Below are 19,835 nucleotides of genomic sequence, written 5' to 3' on the forward strand. Positions count from 1 at the left end.
TAAAGTCCGCATTACTGCCAGAGTCAATCGTAATCGGCACTTCTAAAGTGAGACCACTGGGCAGCTGGAGCGATGCGGTGAGCTGCACCACTGGTTTGGGCGGGAGGGGATCCGTGGGCTTCAAAATCTCTGGGGACTTCTTCACTGACTCGCCTGGCTGGCCCCCCGTGCTTCCGTTTCCCTGCCGTGGTTCACTTTGCTGAGTTGCTCCCATTACTGTCATTGAAGCTGCAGTGTGCTTGTGGAGCCTCTGGGGACACTCTTTCGCCATGTGCTTCGAACTGTCACAGATGTAACACTTCCTGTTCCCTCTAGGCTGCTTTGTTTTGACTGCTCCCGGTGTTAAGGCTCTGGTGGCTGAATGAGCTCTAGCACCGCCGATCTCCATTGGCTCCTCCCCCCCTGCTTGCGGAGGCGTTGATTGCGCACGCGCGACATCCCTGGGCAAGAGGGAGGGCACTCTGGCTGGTGTGCGTCCCCAACGCCCTTCTCCTCTGTCCCAAGGGCGGTCCTCCAGCCTCACCCCCACTGCAAGCGATCTGTCCACCACTTCCTGGGTGCTTTTGGGTCTCTCCCCCCGCGCTATCTCATCCTTGATTTGGGGGTTCAATCCTTCCCAATAAAGATCTCTAACGGGGGGGGAATCCTTGTCCCACCCCAAGGCATTGACCAATGCAAAAAAGCGGGAGTGATACTGCCTCACGCTGGCTTTCCCTTGTCTCAGCTCAAATATGTCCTTACGGGCAATGTCAATGTCTATTTTCGATAGAAAGCAAGAATCCATCGCTTTAATGAATGCAGCTGAACTCTGGAGCGCTGGGTCCATATCTCTCCACAGATTGCGCAGACATGCTTTCGCCTCTCCATGCAAATGAGACAAGATAAACCCCACTTTTTCTTGCTCATCTCTAAACTCTTTCTCCAGCAGTTTCAGCGCAAACTGCACGTCTGCTCGGAAATTGGGGTACTGCTGCAAATTCCCATCAAAGTGAGATACAATGCTGCCTCCAGTCCTTCCCAACCCGATTCCCTCGGATCTGGAACCCGTTTGTGCCTGCTTAGTAAGCACTTCCAACCTGGCTTGGAGATCTCGGCATGCAGCAGCCGCTTCATCCTCTCTTTTCCTGGAGGCGATTATCTCTGCGCTGAGCTGCGTTACCGCTTCTCGCAGGGAAGCAATTTGCTCTTCAGTAGACATGTCGCTTGACTTTTGTGAGCTCCAAAGGCACCAGTCCTCTTTCCTCCCTGCTTCGCTCCCCACACGCCGCTTGAGTCAAAGAGAACTGATGAAAACTTCTGGGAGATGGGACTTACTGTCAGAGACTGCCTCTAGGTCCCGGCTCACAAAGGACCAACGCTAGCCGGTAGAACGGAATAAAGTCTTTATTGAAGTATAGTTTCCATTTCCACATCTTAGCGTGCGTCTCTACGTCTATTCCCTAGATCGGCGAAGTCCCATCTGAATCTCCGCCTCCTGTACACCAGTTCAAGACCCTAGCCTTGCTCCACCTTTTGCGTCTCTCCTTTCGCCTCTGGGTCCTACCACCCCCCGGGGTTCCTTCCTTCCTGGATGCCTCGGATGCGGACCCTTCGGATTCCTCCCCCTCCCTTCGGCGGGCTTTAGGACCTGGCTCCCTTTCCGGGCTGCTCATTGCGCCTCCCTCTGGTACATTTGAACTTGGCGCGCGCGCGCTGTCTCCGACCCTCCTCTCTACCGTTTCCTCGCTCTCTGACGCAGGCGTGGCTGCTGCCGGAGAGCTGCCTGTCGCTGGTGCCTGGAACTCCTCCCCCCTGCTGCTCTCTGGTGGAGTAGCTGGTCCGGATTTCCAGCTGCTGCTCTCTGAATCCCCTCTGGTCCCTTCTTCCTGGGGTGCCCCTCTTGGTAACCCCCCAGCTCTGCCCACGGGAGCCCCTTTCTGTGAATCCTCCGATTCGCTGGACAGACTTAGAGATCTCGGACGGCTATCATCGCTAACCTCTCCTTCCGATTCCTCGCCATCCGTTCCCTCTGCTCCTGAACCCCTGACAACTATACACCACAGGTTAGACAAAAAAGAGTAAATTTTATATTTGAAAAAGAACAGGAGCAAGAACCTTCATAAGCTGTCAGGTCAGTGAAACTTGTGCTGCAGAACACATTAAAACATTTTACCTTGCATGAACAATGGCAGAAAGGAGAAAAGCAACTCACTTGGTGTTATATTTTTAACGCTGTCACCTTGATCTGGAAACAGTCTGTAGAAGAACATTCTGGAAGCAGGAACATGCAAAAGCCACGTGAGTGGAGAAAAAATAAACCCTACACCCAGCACACCATCAGTGGCACAGAAAGCTATAGAGGATGCAGTTTCTGAGCCTGCTAAATGCATACAGATTTGTGACTGTGTAGAGATCTCTGGACCCAATCAGTTGTTAGATTAGGAAGAAGAAGCATGGCAGTGATAAGACACACTGGGTGTTCCTTTTCCTCTTGGTAAATAATCAGGAGTTTCCAACAGCACTACTTCTTTATGTAGTTAAATACAAATCTGCAATCAGATTTTTTTAAAAAAATCACAGATTTATAAGAAAGTAGGACAGAATGGACTTATTGAACAAACCACATGTGAAATTGACATGGACTAGGAATGGACAAGAAAGGTCCGTATAGTAAAAGCTATGGTTTTACCAGTAGTGATGTATGGAAGTGAGAGCTGGACCACAAAGAAGGCTGATCACAGAAGAATTGATGCTTTTGAATTATGGTGCTGGAGGAGGCTCTTGAGAGTCCCATGGACTGCAAGAAGATCAAACCTATCCATTCTTAAGGAAATGAGCCCTGAGTGCTCACTGGAAGGACAGATCGTGAAGCTGAGGCTCCAATACTTTGGCCACCTCATGAGAAGAGAAGACTCCCTGGAAAAGACCCTGATGTTGGGAAAGATGGAGGGCACAAGGAGAAGGGGACGACAGAGGATGAGATGGTTTGATAGTGTTCTCAAAGCTACCAGCATGAGTTTGACCAAACTGAGGGGGGGCAGTGGAAGACAGAAATGCCTGGAGTGCTCTGATCCATGGGGTCACGAAGAGTTGGACACGACTAAATCACAAACCAACAAAAGGAATGGACTGCTCCATCTGTACTGGGAGCAACAGCTATATAGATTGTATTAGTTCCTCAAGTCACTGTGACTGGCTTCGCTGAAAGAAAGTAATTCTTTCAACAGCAGAGCAATGTGCTTGGTAATATGCTGCTCAGGGATCCGCCACACTTCCATGTGCCCTTAGGTTTTCCCCTGGAAAAGCCCACAGTTTAGTGCTGAATTGGAACAACAGCAATTGGGAGTTTCCACGGATTGCCATACAGCACTAAAGAGCGGGTTTTCTAGGGGAAAGCGGCAGGGCAAATGCAAAGATGCTCAGATCTGTGCTTTCTAGGCACAGGACAAGCAGAAATATGGATGAGCCCTCAGAGAGCAGTCAAGTTGCTGCATTTTGCACCAGCTGCAGTTTCTGGATCAAACTCAAGGCAGCCCCACATAGAGTGCATTGAAGTAATCCAATCTGGAGGTTACAAGAGCATGGACAATAGCAGTCAGGCTGTTCTGAACCAGAGTAAGCCATAGCTGTCATGCAACTAAAGTGGCAAAGGCACTCCTAACTGCCAAGGCCACCTGGGCCTCTAGTGACAAAGATGAATCCAGAATTACATCTAGACAATGAACCTACTCCTTCAGGGGGAGTACAACCTTCCTTCAAAGCAGACAACTGACCAAATATCTGGACTCAGGACCAGCCCACTCACAGTACCTCCATCTTGCCAGGATCCAAGCCCACTGCTGTGTCTAGGTGACCATCCAGGGCTTGCACAACCTCTGCTAATTTAGATGCCACTGAGAATGTTTCAGTGAGTTTCCAAAGGGTCTAAAACTCCCTCGCCTTCAGTAAATGCCAACATATACAATACAAAAAAAGCTTCAATCAACAGCTCCTTGAAGATGCAATGTAGGCAAAGAAGTAGGCCACCATGCACTAGGCACCATTGTGTGGTCTCACTCATGTGCTCACACATGTGTGCATCCCCATGAGCAATATGGAACTTTCAGCAACAAGGAGGACCACTGTGGTACAGTCCCTGCTAATATATGTGTGTTCTGAATCCACCCCACTTGGCCACTTGTCTTTGAAGACAGATACTAAAGGAATTTTCACATACAAGGCTTAAATAACCTTTGGTATTTTTTTCTGGAGTTATATATGTGAATGTGTATTTAATAATTAGGTAGAACATATATTTCTGTAATATGAATGTGAAATCTGGTCTAAGATTACCAGAGACCCCCTTTTCCCAGGGACAGTCCCCGGATTTACAAATCAGTCCCCTGACAAAATTCATCTATTTAGTAGGAAGTTGAAAAGTGTCCCCAGATTCATAGAAAAAAATCTGGTAACCTTAATTTGGTCAGACTGTAGACAATATGCACCAGCTGACACTTAAGGTGGTGTATGAAAATGCTCTCCATCAACATAAAAAAGAGTTAAATGGCTTGTGGATTGGGCTGTCAGGTGAGAGACATTTTGGCAGTAAGTATGGCATTCTGATTGTTGCAAACATTTTGCCAGCACAGCACAATACAGTACTATCTATTCACGTCGCCTTTTCCCCTGTGAAAACAAGACAAAGAATGCTCATACTCTACTTATAACCTTGTAACGTTCTAATTTTCCCTCGCATATTAATATTGCTGCCACCCCAAAAGAGAAGTTTTGTTTGTTACCTCTTACCGACAGTTATTTCGACAGTTCTTTTCTGAAAGACCATCCTCATCTTCTCCAACAATATCCACAGCTGAAAATATCAGTGCAACGAGAATTGCAAAGCAGCAAACCAGTGCAAAGATCACGATGCATTTTTGCTGGGACTGAAAGAGATTAAAATGGAAATAATAAAAATGCTGGGAAGTGAAGTAATAATATCACAATTGTTATAAAAGCCTTTATGTCATAAATGTAGGCATAACCATTTTATTGAATATATTTTTTTTTTCAAAATGCAATTGGTTTGATCAAGGAGGTTTCACAAAACTAATAAAACACAACAAAGTAGTGTCATAAGCCTGACAGAAACATTTACATCCCCTCCCTTCTCTTTTTGTCTCAATACAATTGTATTAAAATATCTTCTGCATATATTACTGGGAGTATTTTTTATTAAGCATCGCATACACTAAAGTATGATATGGAACAAAGCTTTTTTTAAATAAAACTTTTCAATCATCCCAAATCTGAGGTGAAAATTGAATCACTGGCACCAAGGTGTGAGCGCACAAAAGAGTACCTTGAAACTGAAAGATGAGCCCTATGATAACAAATCCTGTCTATAAAAATAATTTTAAGTATGCAAGAAGAATAAATAATAGAGCATAGGATGCTCACAGGGAGGTGACAAAAAATCATTCTCATGCCAACCTCTCTTACCTTATGGGAGCATCACACTAGATAATGTGGTTGTCACACAACAAACTCCATTGCTTGTTCAAAAATACACCAACTGAGTTCAAGGACAATTTTACATAAAGTAACGTGAGAAGTGTATACTTCTTTCCATAAAGAAAAAGAAGGAAAAACAGGGGCTACCGATAATTATCAACTCAATCCAGATGGATCAGGCATAACTGCAGACATAAACTAGATGTGCATCCAAGTGCATATCCGTATGAACAATTGAGGGTAGGTACATCACTGTTGACAGTGACACACACACACACACACACACACACACACACACACACTCACTCAGCCTCTGAAGTCTTATCTTTAACTTGTGTTTCTTCATCTTCAGCCTACCTCATAATTATTTGCATAATCCTGCAACAAGTTCATGCAATTCAAAAAATATATTGAACTGCTGTATTTCCTGTTAAAAATGAACTATCATGAATTAACAACAGAAGCTCAAGCACAATATTTGAATATATTAGGGGCAAAAATCAATGAAATTTTGTACTTTATTTTTACAGATGAATTCACCCACTGTACAGAGGTATTATGTATTACACTTGAAACGGGGTCAGTGTTGTGTTCTTGTTAAAGAGAGACAAAAACATGCTCCGCCAACTTCCTGACTGAATTACTACAATCTGAGAATTAAATAATGTAGAAATCAAAATTCCTTAGCCAGGAATAATTATTGCAGATATCTGCTTTAGCTACTTCTTACTCCTTCAAATGGCACTATCCTGACACAAAGAAACTAGTACTGGTGCTGCAATAGAGTTTTGATAGCAAGACAATTAAAGTAACTAACCGTCAAGTTCAGACGTTTCCCATCTATATATCCCCAGAGTGGAGACCTCTTCCTTCATATAGGTGGGACACTGCCCACTATAAAGCCCCCTGCCCAAGTTATAACCAAGTCTAATAGGACCAGAACCATCACAAAACGATGCCACCAACCCCTAACTCGGACAGCAGCTCCAGAAGGATACAATGGCCGATGGTATCAAAAGCCACTGAGAGGTCAACAAAAATTATCAGGGACAAATTTCCTCTGCTTCTCTCCCAACAGAGGTCATCATACAATGTGGGAACTTATATAATTAACTACAAAGTTCCTCATCCAAGCACTGCCCACATCCAAACCTGCTCAGCTTCAGCAAAATAACAGGTTCATGCACCTTTGGACCATAGCTGGGGACCTCCCTATGGCTGCACAGGTGAAAGGTAAGCCTTTATTAAGTAAAATATAAAACTGATTTCATGATCCTGAAAGGCAAAAGCCAATAGGAAGTATATGGAAATTTGTACAAAGGTAATGACTGTCTAAACTGAACATCTTCTACTACTAAACAAATAAACAAAAAAAGCAATTAAAGTTGGATGTGTTCAGTTGTAGATTCATGCAAGCTTTCTTTCCCAATTAGTTCCCACCAATATGCATTTATATTCTAGCCCTGTGAGTGATTCCTCATGTATTAAGTTAACAGGACAGCTGTCATGGTTCAGGATTGAGGGATATCAGTGTTTCTCTGGATAATCTTTCATGGAAATTACTGGGATTTAAAAGTTTTTCTCTTTTTTTTGCAGATTTTGTGTAGTACCAAAAACATGGAAAGAAGAAACAACTGAAGAAGAACAAAAAAATTCAAACACTATAAATACTTTTTTTATGCTTACAAATAAACTAGATGTTATAATTTCTTAAGAACATAAGGGCAAGCCTCAAACATCACAGCCATAAGAGTTAGAGAGAGAAATCGAGCACTGAAAGGAAGAGGAAACTTGTGTGATGCTGCTTAAAGCTGCATGCTGGAAAAATACTAACAGAAACCCACAAATTAAAAATACGTAAATTTTTAAGACAGACTATTTTGCTATTGATAAGTCCAATTTATTATTTATAAACCCTTGTGGTCAACTGACCATTACTACATCCTCCTGATAAATATCTTATTGCATCTTTTCATATCAGCACAAAGCAGAAATGTCCTTCTAAGGATATTTGCTGATGAGATTACGAGAATTATTTTAATTGCACACCTACCATCTGAAAAAATTACTGACTGGTATGGCAGATGGGCACTATAAAAAGTATCTGCTTCTGATTTTTTAAAAAATCATTTCAGCATCAAACATGCTAATTGCACTTTTTCAAAGCAATAAATGAGACATCTGGAAATCTGCAAATAGTTGCACATTGTTTGCATTAAAGTCAATGGATGGTTATTGCAGAAAAGATGGTAAAATGTGGGCCGGACAAAGGAATCGAGGGGATGCTCATCAAATCTGCAGATGACACCAAACTGGGAGGGGTAGCCAATGCCACTGAAGACAGAATCAGGATTCAAGACGTCCTTAACAGATGGGAGAACTGGGCCAAAACTAATAAAACGAATTTCAACAGGGACAAATGTAAGGTTTACACTTAGGCAAGAATAACCAGATTCACAAATATAAGATGGGGGACACCTGGATTACCTGTAGGACATGTAAAAAGGATCTAGGGATCTTAGTAGACCACAGGCTTAACATGAGTCAACAGTGTGATGCAGGAGCAAAAAAAGCTAATGCTATTTTCAGCTGCATCAACAGAAGTATAATGTCCAAGTCAAGGGAAGTAATAGTACCACTCTGTTCTGCCTTGGTCAGACAACACCTGGAATACTGTGGCCAGTTCTGGGCGCCACAATTTAAGAAGGATGTTGACAAACTGGAACATGGGCAAAGGAGGCTGACCAAGATGATAAAGGTTCTGGAACCAAGCCTTATGATGAACTGTTGAAGGAGCTGGGTATATTTATCCTGGAAAAGAGGTGGCTGAGAAGAGGTGTGATAGCATCAAGCTTGTTTTCTCCTGCTCCAGAAGGGAGGACCGAACCAATGAATTAAAGTTACAAGAAAGGAGATTCCGACTAAATATCAGGAAGAACTTTCTGACAGTAAGAGCTGTTTGACAGTGGAGGTTGTGGACTCTCCTTCCTTGGAGGTTTTTAAGCAGAAGTTAGATGGCTATCTGTCATGGATGCTTTAGTTGAGATTCCTGCATTGCAGGTGGTTGGACAAGATGATTCTTGAGGTCCCTTCCAACTTAACAATTCTATGATTCTATGAAAAGCAATATAAAAAAGAGACAGCAACAGAAATCAGCACAACAAACTTATAATCATGCTCACAAATAAGGGATAGTGAACTTGTGGCCTTCCATTTATTGTTAGACTACAATCAACCATAACTATTGGCTGGGGTGATGTGAGTTGTAGTCCAAAACATCTGGAGGGCCATAGATTCTCCAGGAGTTACGCAGGAATTTAACAGGCTGTGACCCAGACTCTCAATAGTGATAGGAGAGGAATACAGAGCCAAGCCTTCAAAGAAGACTTAAGTGGGAAGGCAGGGTCATAAAGGAGACAGCAGTCCTTTGTATTATATTCAGTGTGCTAGACTGTATGTTGGGAGATATATAATGTTATTTTTTATGCCCCGAAAAGGATCACAGCAAGTCATTAAATTACTCTTTTTGAAAAATAAAAGTGATCTACAGAAAATGCAGACATTCCATTAGCTTACAAAAAGACAGTCTGTGCAGTTGCCATAAATAGTATTGCAGTTAGTCTCATTCCACATTGCATCCATTAGCAATCTTTTAACCTTTAATCTCCCGTCTATTTCCACTTTATTTTAAGAACATTAACTGGCATACCAAGCATGACCAGTGTTCCTTTTAGCTGCGTATCTTCTCCTAAAGTGACCAATACCATTTGCTTTAAATGGCTTCTTAAAAGATATCATAAAGTAGCTAGAGTAATTTATTTAAAATATTTCTGCATAGCAAGGACACAGATCAATATTAGGGGGCCTAAAATGTAGTATTTGCACATTATATAAGATCCCAATTTGAGCCTTGTAACCTCTGTTTAAGGGAAAACCGGTACTACTCTTAACCTCCTAGATGTTTCAAGACCTTGCTGCTGATCAGGGTTGAAGCCTGGTGGATGGACAATTGGTCTGGATGCAATATAAGGGATCTCTATATAGTTTAAGTATGCAGACATCATGCTGCCAAATTGAACATGAATGCTTCTAAATACAATCCTACAATCCCAGTGACAATCTGAATGTATGCTCTTTAGTGGAAATCTTTATACCAAACAGCTGCTTAAAAACGGTGTCAACATTTTCTTGTTCTGGCATCTGCTCTACAGTAGACAAGCACATCACTCAACTCAATGAAACTATATTAGCCTTATCTAGAATGGAGGCTGAGCACAGAAATTATCTTGAAACGCAGCTTTCAAGACCTGCGTCGAGCCACTAACCACAGCTAAATCTGCAACAGCTGTGTTAGCAAACTCCTGAGCATACCTGGTGGGTTCTTTTTCTCTGCTGCCTGATGCTAGAGAGAGTGGAGTCATGTTGCAGTGCTCTGTGTGTGTTTATATGTGAATAAAGTAGATTAGCTGAAATGCTGAGTTGCTGAGGTCTGTTATGCAAACTGCGAACACACTGCAGATCCCTAAGCGTGACAGTGTCTGTTGGCATCGGTCACTGTGATGTTCGGGCAGAAGTATGAGTATGTGAGTACAAACTCACTGGTGGATCCAATCTGATACACCCACCATTCCTTTTGCACCATGATGACCTTGCTGCTGCCTCTCCCCCCCCCACCTTCTCCATCATGACATGCAGCAGTGACACAGACAACCAGAGGTGAGGTGAGTGCCTCCATCTCACCATCCACAACTGCCTTTGCGTTTCCCCATTCACTATAAAAAATGTTATTGGTTCCACCCCCTTGGCCAAAGTGGGTGAAATTTACAGAAACAGGATCCCCTTCAGGGTGTTACAAAGTGGGCCAAAACTGAAGACAAATAGATCCAGGTGTTATTTTTGTGGAGAGAGTAAACGGGATTCACTTTCCTCCATGATCCCTTATCTGAGAGTGGAATTTGTCTCTTTCTTAGCTTAAAAGACATGGAAGACTGGTGTTTATTCTTGCTTGCAAAGTTTTTTAAATTTTGCAACTTCACACCAAACTTCATTTCTGGTGTTGTTTATCTCCTACAAGAGGCCTTTACAGGTTTAAAACAGGGCTGACAATAGGAAGCTGTCTTAGAATGCTGCCTGTGGAATTCTGAAGATCTCTGGTATTGCTTTGTTTTTTGTTATAGCTGACCAATGTAGTTAGGATTTTTTTTTAAAAAAAACATAAGCCACATCTTTATTTTTTTTTTAAAAAAATCATCTGCTGCAGTGCTTTAACAACAAAAAAAATCCAGGTAACATTTTGGGTAGCTTCACTTCTTGCAAAGCCTAGTGGTCTAGAAATTTTTTTGAAATATACAGTACTGTAAAGGAACTGTATCACTGAAAAGAACAGAAATAGAATTACACAAGGTGTCAGGGAACTGCCATCGGAGCCAAGAGTGGAGGTAAGGCTCCCCAACAATGCAGGAGAAGGGACCTGCAGGGAGAGAGAGAACACTTCCTTTGGGGAAGGAAATTGGCGTGACACCAGGAAGAAAGGGGAGCAGGGAAGGACTTCGGAGAGATGGCTCCAAGACTCTTCCACAGAGACCAGCGGGGAGAGCCCAGGACCTCCGCTGGCCATGCCCACTCTGCGCAGAAGACTTCCGCGCAGGGAAGCTAGGCGTAGACTTGGCGTCAAGGAGCTTTTATGTTGGAAGAAGTTCAGGAAACGCCCACTGACGGATTCTGCCAGTGACTGACACAGCCACGGAGAAAGGGCTGTCCAGCCAGGGAAAGGTTTAGCCAGACAACGTTGCCTAGAGCAGCAGCCCCCTTATGCACGAGCAACCCAATTACCTTTACACAAGGTTTTTTTTTTTAAAGATATTTATTGAAATTTTCAAAAAATACAGGAAAAAAAACCAGAAAAAAACACACATATAATTTGCATTCCTTACTTTCAATAACATATTTCCCAGACTTCCCCACACCTCCCCTTCTTGTATTCCAAATCCATTTTTAGTTCAGCAAGTTCTTATACCTTTACACAAGGTTTTGGAGGAGGAGGGAAATTTTACTCAGTGGGAAGTTATTGAGATTGCACTTTTACATGGGAGGGGGAGAGCCCCCTGAATCCCCCAGTTTGCCTGTTATTCTATTCATATAGAGAGCTAATACACACCCTAGTATATACCTAAAAGAAACACGGATAAGCAGCTAGCCCCCCCCCCCGCATGCTACACTGGTTGTGGGGAAAAAATCAGGGAAATTTCCACAACATGAAAGGTGTCTGCCATTTCAAGGAAAACATCTCTGTTATGTTAGCATGCTGGACCCTAGGTGCACCTCTATCTATTACTATTTCTATAATAAATTATATGGTTGAGGGTGTAGAATTTAGTGCTGAACTAAACTGCTTTTGAAGTGCTACCAGAGTTTAGTTAAGATAAATTTATCTCCTAACACTTCAAGCAGGACACTGATATAAAACTAAAATTAGACCAGCACTCGGGCAACTATCAACTGAGGTCTTCACTAACTGCAGCATGAAGGAGGCACTACCTTCCAATACTGTACACTACTGAAACAATATGGTCAGTGTTTATAGTTGGTAGTTAAAACAGTGTGTGTGTATGAGAAGAGCAGTGCTGGATGAGCCTAAAAATCTAATCCAGAACCCTACAGTAACAAACTAAATGCATATGAAGAGCCCACAAACACGTAAGGGCAATAGGCTTCTGTTGTTACCTAGTAACTAGTATTCAAACTCTTAAACAGAGGTTGGGTGGCCATCTGTCATGGATGCTTTAGCTGAGATTCCTGCATTGCAGGGGGTTGGACTAGATGACCCTTGGAACCCCTTCCAGCTCTACAATTCTCTGATTCTGTGACTTACAGTTCTGAACCTGGAAGCTGCATATAGCCATCGTGACTAGCATCCACTGATATTGCCCCATGACTAAATAAAGTACAATATCTTGAAGTATGTTATGTGTGGCTTGTTGTCAGATGAACTAGTATCAGTGTTAAAAATGACTATAAGCCCCGTACCTGAATTATATTGTGGATTATGACATGGTAAATTCTTATATTTTTAATATAGAGGAATCTTGTTAATTTTTAATTGTTTTGCTGTATTTTTCATATAAATTGCCCTGGGAATTTGATTGAAGAGTTGGGTCGAGGGTATATAAAAGTAAAATAAAACTAGCTCTGTTTCTCCCTCACACAACATTGAGATACTTTCCTTTCAGCCTTTAGAGTTAACATACTCTGTACAACTATTCTGAACGTGTGGCCTTGAGATTACTGTATTCAATGCTTTTATCTGCCTTCAATCTTGTTCTTCCCCAAGGTCTGTTGTTGTTTTTTCTTGCCCACCAAGAACAAGAGTTAAGAGGATCCCTTCTCAGGCTATGTGTTGGTTACCATAGCAACTCCCTATATTCTCAGTCTTCAGAATACTACAGTACAAGTTTGGTTCCTATAACAACATTATAAAGGCAATAAAATGAATCTGAATCTCAGGTAACTTGAGACTGAAGTAACAAATGCTACAGGAGAATTAGTATTTGGAGAAATGCCACTTTGAGGAACAGAGTTTCAAAACATAAAAGAAACATCTTTCCAGAACAGCAGTGTAGAAAAGCTCCTGGAGTGTTTTAGGCCAGAATATTTTATCTGTCTGGTAGCAATAGCAAATAAGAAAGACAACTGGACTATTTCTTAAGTTACTTGTGAGACCTAAAAAATCTGATGAATGTTCCTTTTCCCCCTAACACAAACACTTTACCAAGAATAAATCCCAGGTCATATATTTTAATTGTTTTCCTTTAATGCATGGTATTTCAGTCTGTCCCAATAATTAAGAATAATAATTTAGATATTGGTTAAACACAGAAAGAACGTATACACATCCAAAGGAAACTCAGTCTTATGCTTCCTGCCCTGCCCATCCTCTCTCACCTATGCACTCATGGATGGGAATCACTTGCTTCTGGTGCAATCTCATACTGCTTATTATTGCAGATCTTTCCCATCAAGTTCCACAAAGTGCAACACAAGGAAACCTACGGTATACTCCATGGGTAGGCAAACTAAGGGCCAGGGGCCAGATCCAGCCCAATTGCCTTCTAAATCCGGCCTGCGGACGGTCCAGGAATCAGCGTGTTTTTACATGAGTAGAATGTGTCCTTTTATTTAAAATGTGTCTCTGCGTTATTTGTGGGGCATAGGAATTCATTCATTCCCCCCCCCCAATATAGTCCAGCCCCCCACAAGGTCTGAGGGACAGTGGACCAGCCCCCTGCTGAAAACGTTTGCTGACCCCTGCTATACTCCATATTCATTTGGCCATTCATTGCAAACACCACGTCTTGTTGGATGCCACCTTGAATAAGCAATAGTAGCCACTTGATTTAGTTTGAGATACGAAAAGAGTGAGTTGGGAAAGCCTCTATTGTTTGAAAGCTTCAAATATTCCACAGTACTCTCTCACAATCATGTATTTTATTCCTGGTATTATGTGTTATCTTCAACACATGAAGTTTCAGATCCAATGAATAAATGTAGAAGAGATGCTTTATTAACAAGCAAACACCCATCTATGTACAGTATCCATCAACTGAACTTAACCTTCTCTAACGGAAGAAGCTTACTGACCAGCTTGCTTTAAAGAGTCTATTCATCTTACAAAGATACAACAATGTATATCAACATGGTGTGTGTGTACAAAGGGGGCTGCACAACAGGGGAGGAGAAGAGACATGGAAACGGCAGTGATCTGTGTACAAGGGAGAGTTGAGAAAAGGGGAAGAGTGGAGGGGAAAAGTGAGTGAAGGTGAACACGAGAATGCAAAAGGGGGGGTTACAAAAAAGAGGGAGTAGGAGGCATGGGGTTGGGTTTGAAGATGAAAGCAGGAGCATAGACAGATCTGAAGAAGAGGAAATGATAGTGGCTTTATAACTGGGCAGAAGGCAAAAAGGGTGCAACGGCTGGACAGAGGAAGATGCAGGAAGTTACTATTGGGGTGGTTTGTGTGCAAGGTGGAGGTTGCACAAAAAGAGGTGGGGGAGAATGGATATAGTCGTGAAAGGAAAAACAGGAGTGCAAAGTTGTGCTGCAAGAACAGAACAGATAAGTGGCTTCAGAAATGGGGTTGGGAAAGTGAAAAATGAGCTCTGTAGCTGCATGGGGTAGGAAGGGGAAGTTCTAAGGGGTTAATATGCGGTTAATGGCAGGGAGTTGGTGAGCAGAGAGAATGGGGATGCAGCCTCTAGTTATTTTATATTTTGACAGAAACTAAATATTGATTTAGTGCCATAGTATTTGATATGATAAATCTTTCAAAAAAACCACACAACAAATGCTGTCTTGAATGTTGCCCATGCCCTACACTTTCCATCACTTGACATAGGCTGCAATCCTATACATGTCTATTCAGAAGTATAGGATTCTGGTGTGTTGGGTATGAACATTTGTACAGTGGTACCTCGGGTTACATACACTTCAGGTTACAGACTCCGCTAACCCAGAAATATTACCCCAGGTTAAGAACTTTGCTTCAGAATGAGAACAGAAATCATGCTCCAGCGGTGCGGTGGCAGCTAAAGTGGTGCTTCAGGTTAAGAACAGTTTCAGATTAAGAACGGACCTCCAGAACGAATTAAGTTCTTAACCCGAGGTACCACTGTATATCTGTATATCTTTGGACCACTGTATATCTTTGGACAAGTATCCATAAAAATAGATATTAATTCAAAGAAGACGTAAGCTTCATTGAGTTCAATGAGGCTTACTCTCAGGTAAGTGTTATAGGCTTGCAGTCTTGAGGTCACAGTTCACTTTAGCTTAGCTTAAAAATGATTTCGCTTCAACTTTACGCTCAACATTTATTTTAACATTATTTGTTGATCTTAGCACAACACTTAGTACAATGACCAAGTACAATATTTTTGGGAAAGCGCTACTGTAAAACACTCTAGTCTCACTGTGTTAGGGTCTACTATGCAAACAGAAAATTTTAATCCTTCAAGAAAGATAGGATTCTTAAACATTCAATGTAGGCTTTATTCACTTCGAGTAAACAGTCAAAAGGGCTTAGCTTCTGCCAAAACAACATGTTGGCATTCCAACAGCTTTTTTTATTATCTGTTTCCCTTCTTCTACATCCACTCTTAAATCTAGCCATACCTTGACAAATGCCAGCTAATTTATTGGGCACTGCATTCCTGGAATCTATTGAAACCACACCTGGAATTATGTGTATATGTGACTGCACATATGCACTTGCATCAGAGGCAAAAAAATCTTTAAGATATTTATTTTATCTGGTGGTTTGCATGATACATCCTGCACATTTAATAAACATGCCACATATTTTCTTCTTTCATTTAAATGACAAAGAGAATAATATATTGTCAGCTGTCCAATAAGCACATGTTAGTGCTTTCTGCTAAATGTTCATGCTTTGTATTTCTTCTGCCTTGGTGCTCTTATTATTTCATTATCATATTTTATTCAAATAAATTATTAAAATAAAGGGTTAAATTTTCATACGGAAGACTGCCTTCATTGCATATTTAATGAAGAAATCCTGTGATTTCCTATTCCAGTTAGGGTGGATCCAAAAGCTTACAATGAAGGCGATGCAATTTTCTTTCTCCTGCCCCTAGTAATTATTTTACACCAAAGAGTCTAAAGATTTGTTTTGAAAGAAAACAGGCAAGCATTTCTTGCAGTGTGGAAGATACTTTTACTGTTCTGGGGTTTGGGGGTTGTTGTTGTTGTTTGCCAATTTTAAAAGCATTTACACACCCTAAGCTGCATTTGTCTACTTACTGAAATACTTCGCTTTATGGTTTAACATATTACAAATGGCAAGAACACAGAATTCATCCACTCAAAGTCATATGCAAGGTAGCAAAATCAATAGATGCCATTAAGCCACGAGAAATAAATCTACACCAGCGCTGTTCTTGGAACACTTGTTTTATTTACATCCGAATCTACCAAATTATACCTGACTATGTTACTGAGAACACCTACACACCTGCTCTTCTGAATCAAGATTCCTTTTAAACAGCAATCTTCTCATTAGAAAGGCTTTTGTTAAACTGTATATTATCAGTGCCAGAGATATTTGTCACCAACTTGCCTTCCCCCTCCAATAGCATATTGATAGTGATACTGTTAGCCACTTGCAGCTTGGTTTAAATAACTGCACTCTGCTGTTTTCACTAGCAAGTTCTATACATCATATCCCTGTCTAGCTTGTAATATTTTTTCTTAGGCTGCTAAAAACCAAATCGCTTCTTACCATTCTGATCCAGTAGAGTCGAGCAGTGCTAAAGGAACTGTGGCTGTAGTGCTGCTTAGAGGAGCCAGCGGAGGCTTTAGAGGAACAGAGTGTTTTATGTGTGGAAAACGCATCACCACCTATTATATTTCAGTCATTCAATTGCTAGCCTTGATGTTTTGGAAATCATCAGCCAATCCAGGCAAGGAAAAGGGAGGGCTTGGAATGTTCATATAGCATAGTTTTGTGCAGTTCGAAGAGGAAGAAGATACATCTTTTTTGCATTTTTATTCACTGTGTGTAGAGAATGACTCCCTATTCTTTATTCAAAAGCAATTCACACATAGTTTTTAAGCTTCTTCAGTGGGTTGATTGAAAGCATGTATTATGCAGAATGGCACTGTGCCAGATTACACAAAGGTTTGCCATGCTACCCAAATTCTGACTTGCAGTGCTCAGTGAATCCAAACTTGATATTCTCCTAAATCCCCAGGGCCTCTAACTAAGCCAGAAAATGTGTTGGCAATCAAAATGTGCATCTACATGCTACCAATTGGTTATTATTTCTTTCTTGCACTATGCTTCTATTTAAAATAAAATTAAAAAATTCACCTGACAAATGCTAGCAATTAGATGACTCAGAAACTCAAGGGAATAAAAAATGACCCTGTATACCAAATAACTTATGGATATAATTATTTGCTTTTGCTATGAGACAATGTACTAACTGGTCAAAAGCCAAATGGCTTTGTGACAAACCATGTTTCTTCTTTGGAAATCTCAGAGTCAGTTGGGTGGCTGACATTGTCTGCTCTGATGCAAGAGAAGGCTGGGTGGAAAAGAATAACCTTATGCTACAAGGAAGTATAAAGAATGAATTGTTCTTTAAAAAAAATGAACAAACTCCAGGGAAGCAGGCAGACTTTTGCCCTTTTAACACAACTATGCCTAAGTATGCTGAATGTACAACAGGCAGCAGGATTGTGATCATTCCACATGGCCCCTGTGCACTTGGGCTCAGCTATGTAGGATGTAACATAACAGCGTGATGTCCACATACATAAAGCCTAACATATATATCTCAAAGCATACTGCCCATATTAGGGTAAGGATAGTAAGTTATCAGACCTAAGCCCTTGGGACTCTTAACTGCAGAGACATCACTACACACACATGGGTGTGACAGGGACAGATTTGAACAAGTGGGCAAAGTCTTCTGCTATTCCATATAAGTGCACCCCAATGAGCTAAAAGGGCTATATTTTCAAAATAGCAAAGCCAAGGCACTAAACCTCAGAGGAGTCATAGAAAAATAAGCTCATAGTCAAGCATTCTATATTTTTCAATGGAACCCAAATGTTTGAACTTCTTATTGTCACATATTTATTATGTGAAGCTTAGGCAAGCTGTTTGGAATGGAGCAATTATGGAACTGGATTGCCGTCCACACCTTGATGTAATATTTCCCAGTGGAGGCTGGTCCATTAGAGGAACCATTAGAGGTCCAGTTGCTCAGCCCTGCTTGGACTCTTCCCCTTTCCCACCAATCCTGTCTATTGCGGCTAGGAGGGTCGAATAAGCAAACTGAGGTTCAAGATCCTGCCTGAAATAAGACATTGGCTTGGGGAAGTCTATTGCTCTTTTGGATTCTCTGGTTAGAGCTTAAAAAGCCTACATAGAAGGAAGTTGAAAACTTTGATCCTAGGCAAATTTGCTCCTTGTTTTAAAGTCCAAGCATATGTGAGTGGAGACCCGGGGGTGGAGGTGTGGTTGGAAGCTTGCCACTCCATTTAAAAGGCAATATAAGAGCCCAGTAAGGATGTGGGTGGCTTAGACAGGATTAGACAAATTTATGGAGGATATTAATGGCTACTAGCCATGATGGAGCAAGTCTTCAACCTCCACTGTCAGAGAGAGGATACCTCTGAACACCAATTGCTGGGAGGTGCAGGTAGGCAGAGTGCTGTTGCCCCCAGACCCTGTTTGCAGGCTTCCCATGGGCATCTGGCTGAGCACTGAGAACTGGATACTGGCCTAGATGGGACCAGTGACTCTTCTTATGTTCTTAAGAGGGCATAAAAGTGAATGAGCTGGGGACAGGGGCAGGGGCAGCCCAGTTAATTTCACTGTTGCCCCCCCCCCACTGAGAGAAGTAACTATGACAGAAGGGATTCCCTTCCAAAACAATGTAAAACAGTTTTCAGTTAAGTGCTAATTATTTGTACAACTGCAAAGCTTAAGTGTCCACAGAATCTTTGCAAGGGAAGAGGATGGGAAGAAAGCCAGAACAAATTGGCTATGCCTTGGGAGCCTATATTTTTTTTGTTTCCAAAAAGCGCCTCCATGTCCAGTGTCCACCAGCTGCCACTGGGACCCAGACTCTCAGCTTACTTTTTTAAAAAATAAAATGTAAGTTTCTAGCTCTCAAGGCAGCACAGAACTTCATGGCCACCATAACAACCATGGCTTGCCTCTAACATCAGTGGTATACAACTGACATAAAAATAAAGCATTTTGTACCCCACCCTTGTCTTTCTTGCTCTGGCCTGCCAGAAGGGCAGGAAACCCCACAGCTTCCTCCTCTTGCTGCTAAGGACAAGCACTGCCTGAGAGGATTTCCAGGAAACAGGAATAGCATCTCCTACAACAATACCAGCAAGGAAAATCCAGAAGTGAGCACAGGAACAGGAAGCAAGCTCAGCTCTCATGTGCTGTGGCCATTCATGTCTGCTGTCACATAACCCAGTTTGATGGTGGCTGGCCTCCACATAAGGAACCTGCGACGCTCCCATTTAAAAGTGCAGTTGCTACTCTGGGTCCTAGCAGAGAGGAGCTCAGCCAAGTGAGTGAGTGAGCAGGTAGCCATCACATTCTAGAGTCAGGTGGCTGAATCACCCTACGGTCTTCATGGTCTTCCAGTTGCTGGGTTCCCAGGGCTTGCCTGGACAGATGTGCTCAGCATGTGGGCAGCAAGGAGCTGATGTGGCGGCAGCACCTTCCCTGTTGGAGTCTTGGAGGGCGGGCGGGCGGACAGTGGGCCCCTTAGATGCCATCTGGCCCCTCCCTAGCATCAGGCCTTCCTATATTGGCTTG

General features: G+C 42.2%; 1 protein-coding gene across 3 annotated transcripts in view; it reads right to left on the minus strand.

Moving 5' to 3' along the window:
* The window catches only part of PLD5 (phospholipase D family member 5), a 102,125-nt gene that overhangs the window by 52,345 nt on the left and 29,945 nt on the right, over positions 1 to 19,835 (minus strand). Inside the window, exons 1-2 of one of the 3 annotated variants that reach the window (XM_083604320.1) lie at positions 16,764 to 16,866; positions 4,765 to 4,901 (exon numbers count right to left, since the gene is read on the minus strand). In XM_083604320.1, coding sequence (XP_083460446.1) covers positions 4,765 to 4,901; positions 16,764 to 16,766 — 140 coding nt within the window. In that variant the 5' untranslated portion in view covers positions 16,767 to 16,866. Of the gene's footprint in view, positions 1 to 4,757; positions 4,902 to 16,763; positions 16,867 to 19,835 lie in introns of those variants that run through there. The other 2 variants (XM_083604321.1, XM_083604319.1) reach the window with 2 other exon arrangements.

The sequence above is a fragment of the Podarcis filfolensis genome, assembly GCF_964270895.1.
Source record: "Podarcis filfolensis genome assembly, chromosome: 3".
NCBI lineage: Eukaryota > Metazoa > Chordata > Lepidosauria > Squamata > Lacertidae > Podarcis > Podarcis filfolensis.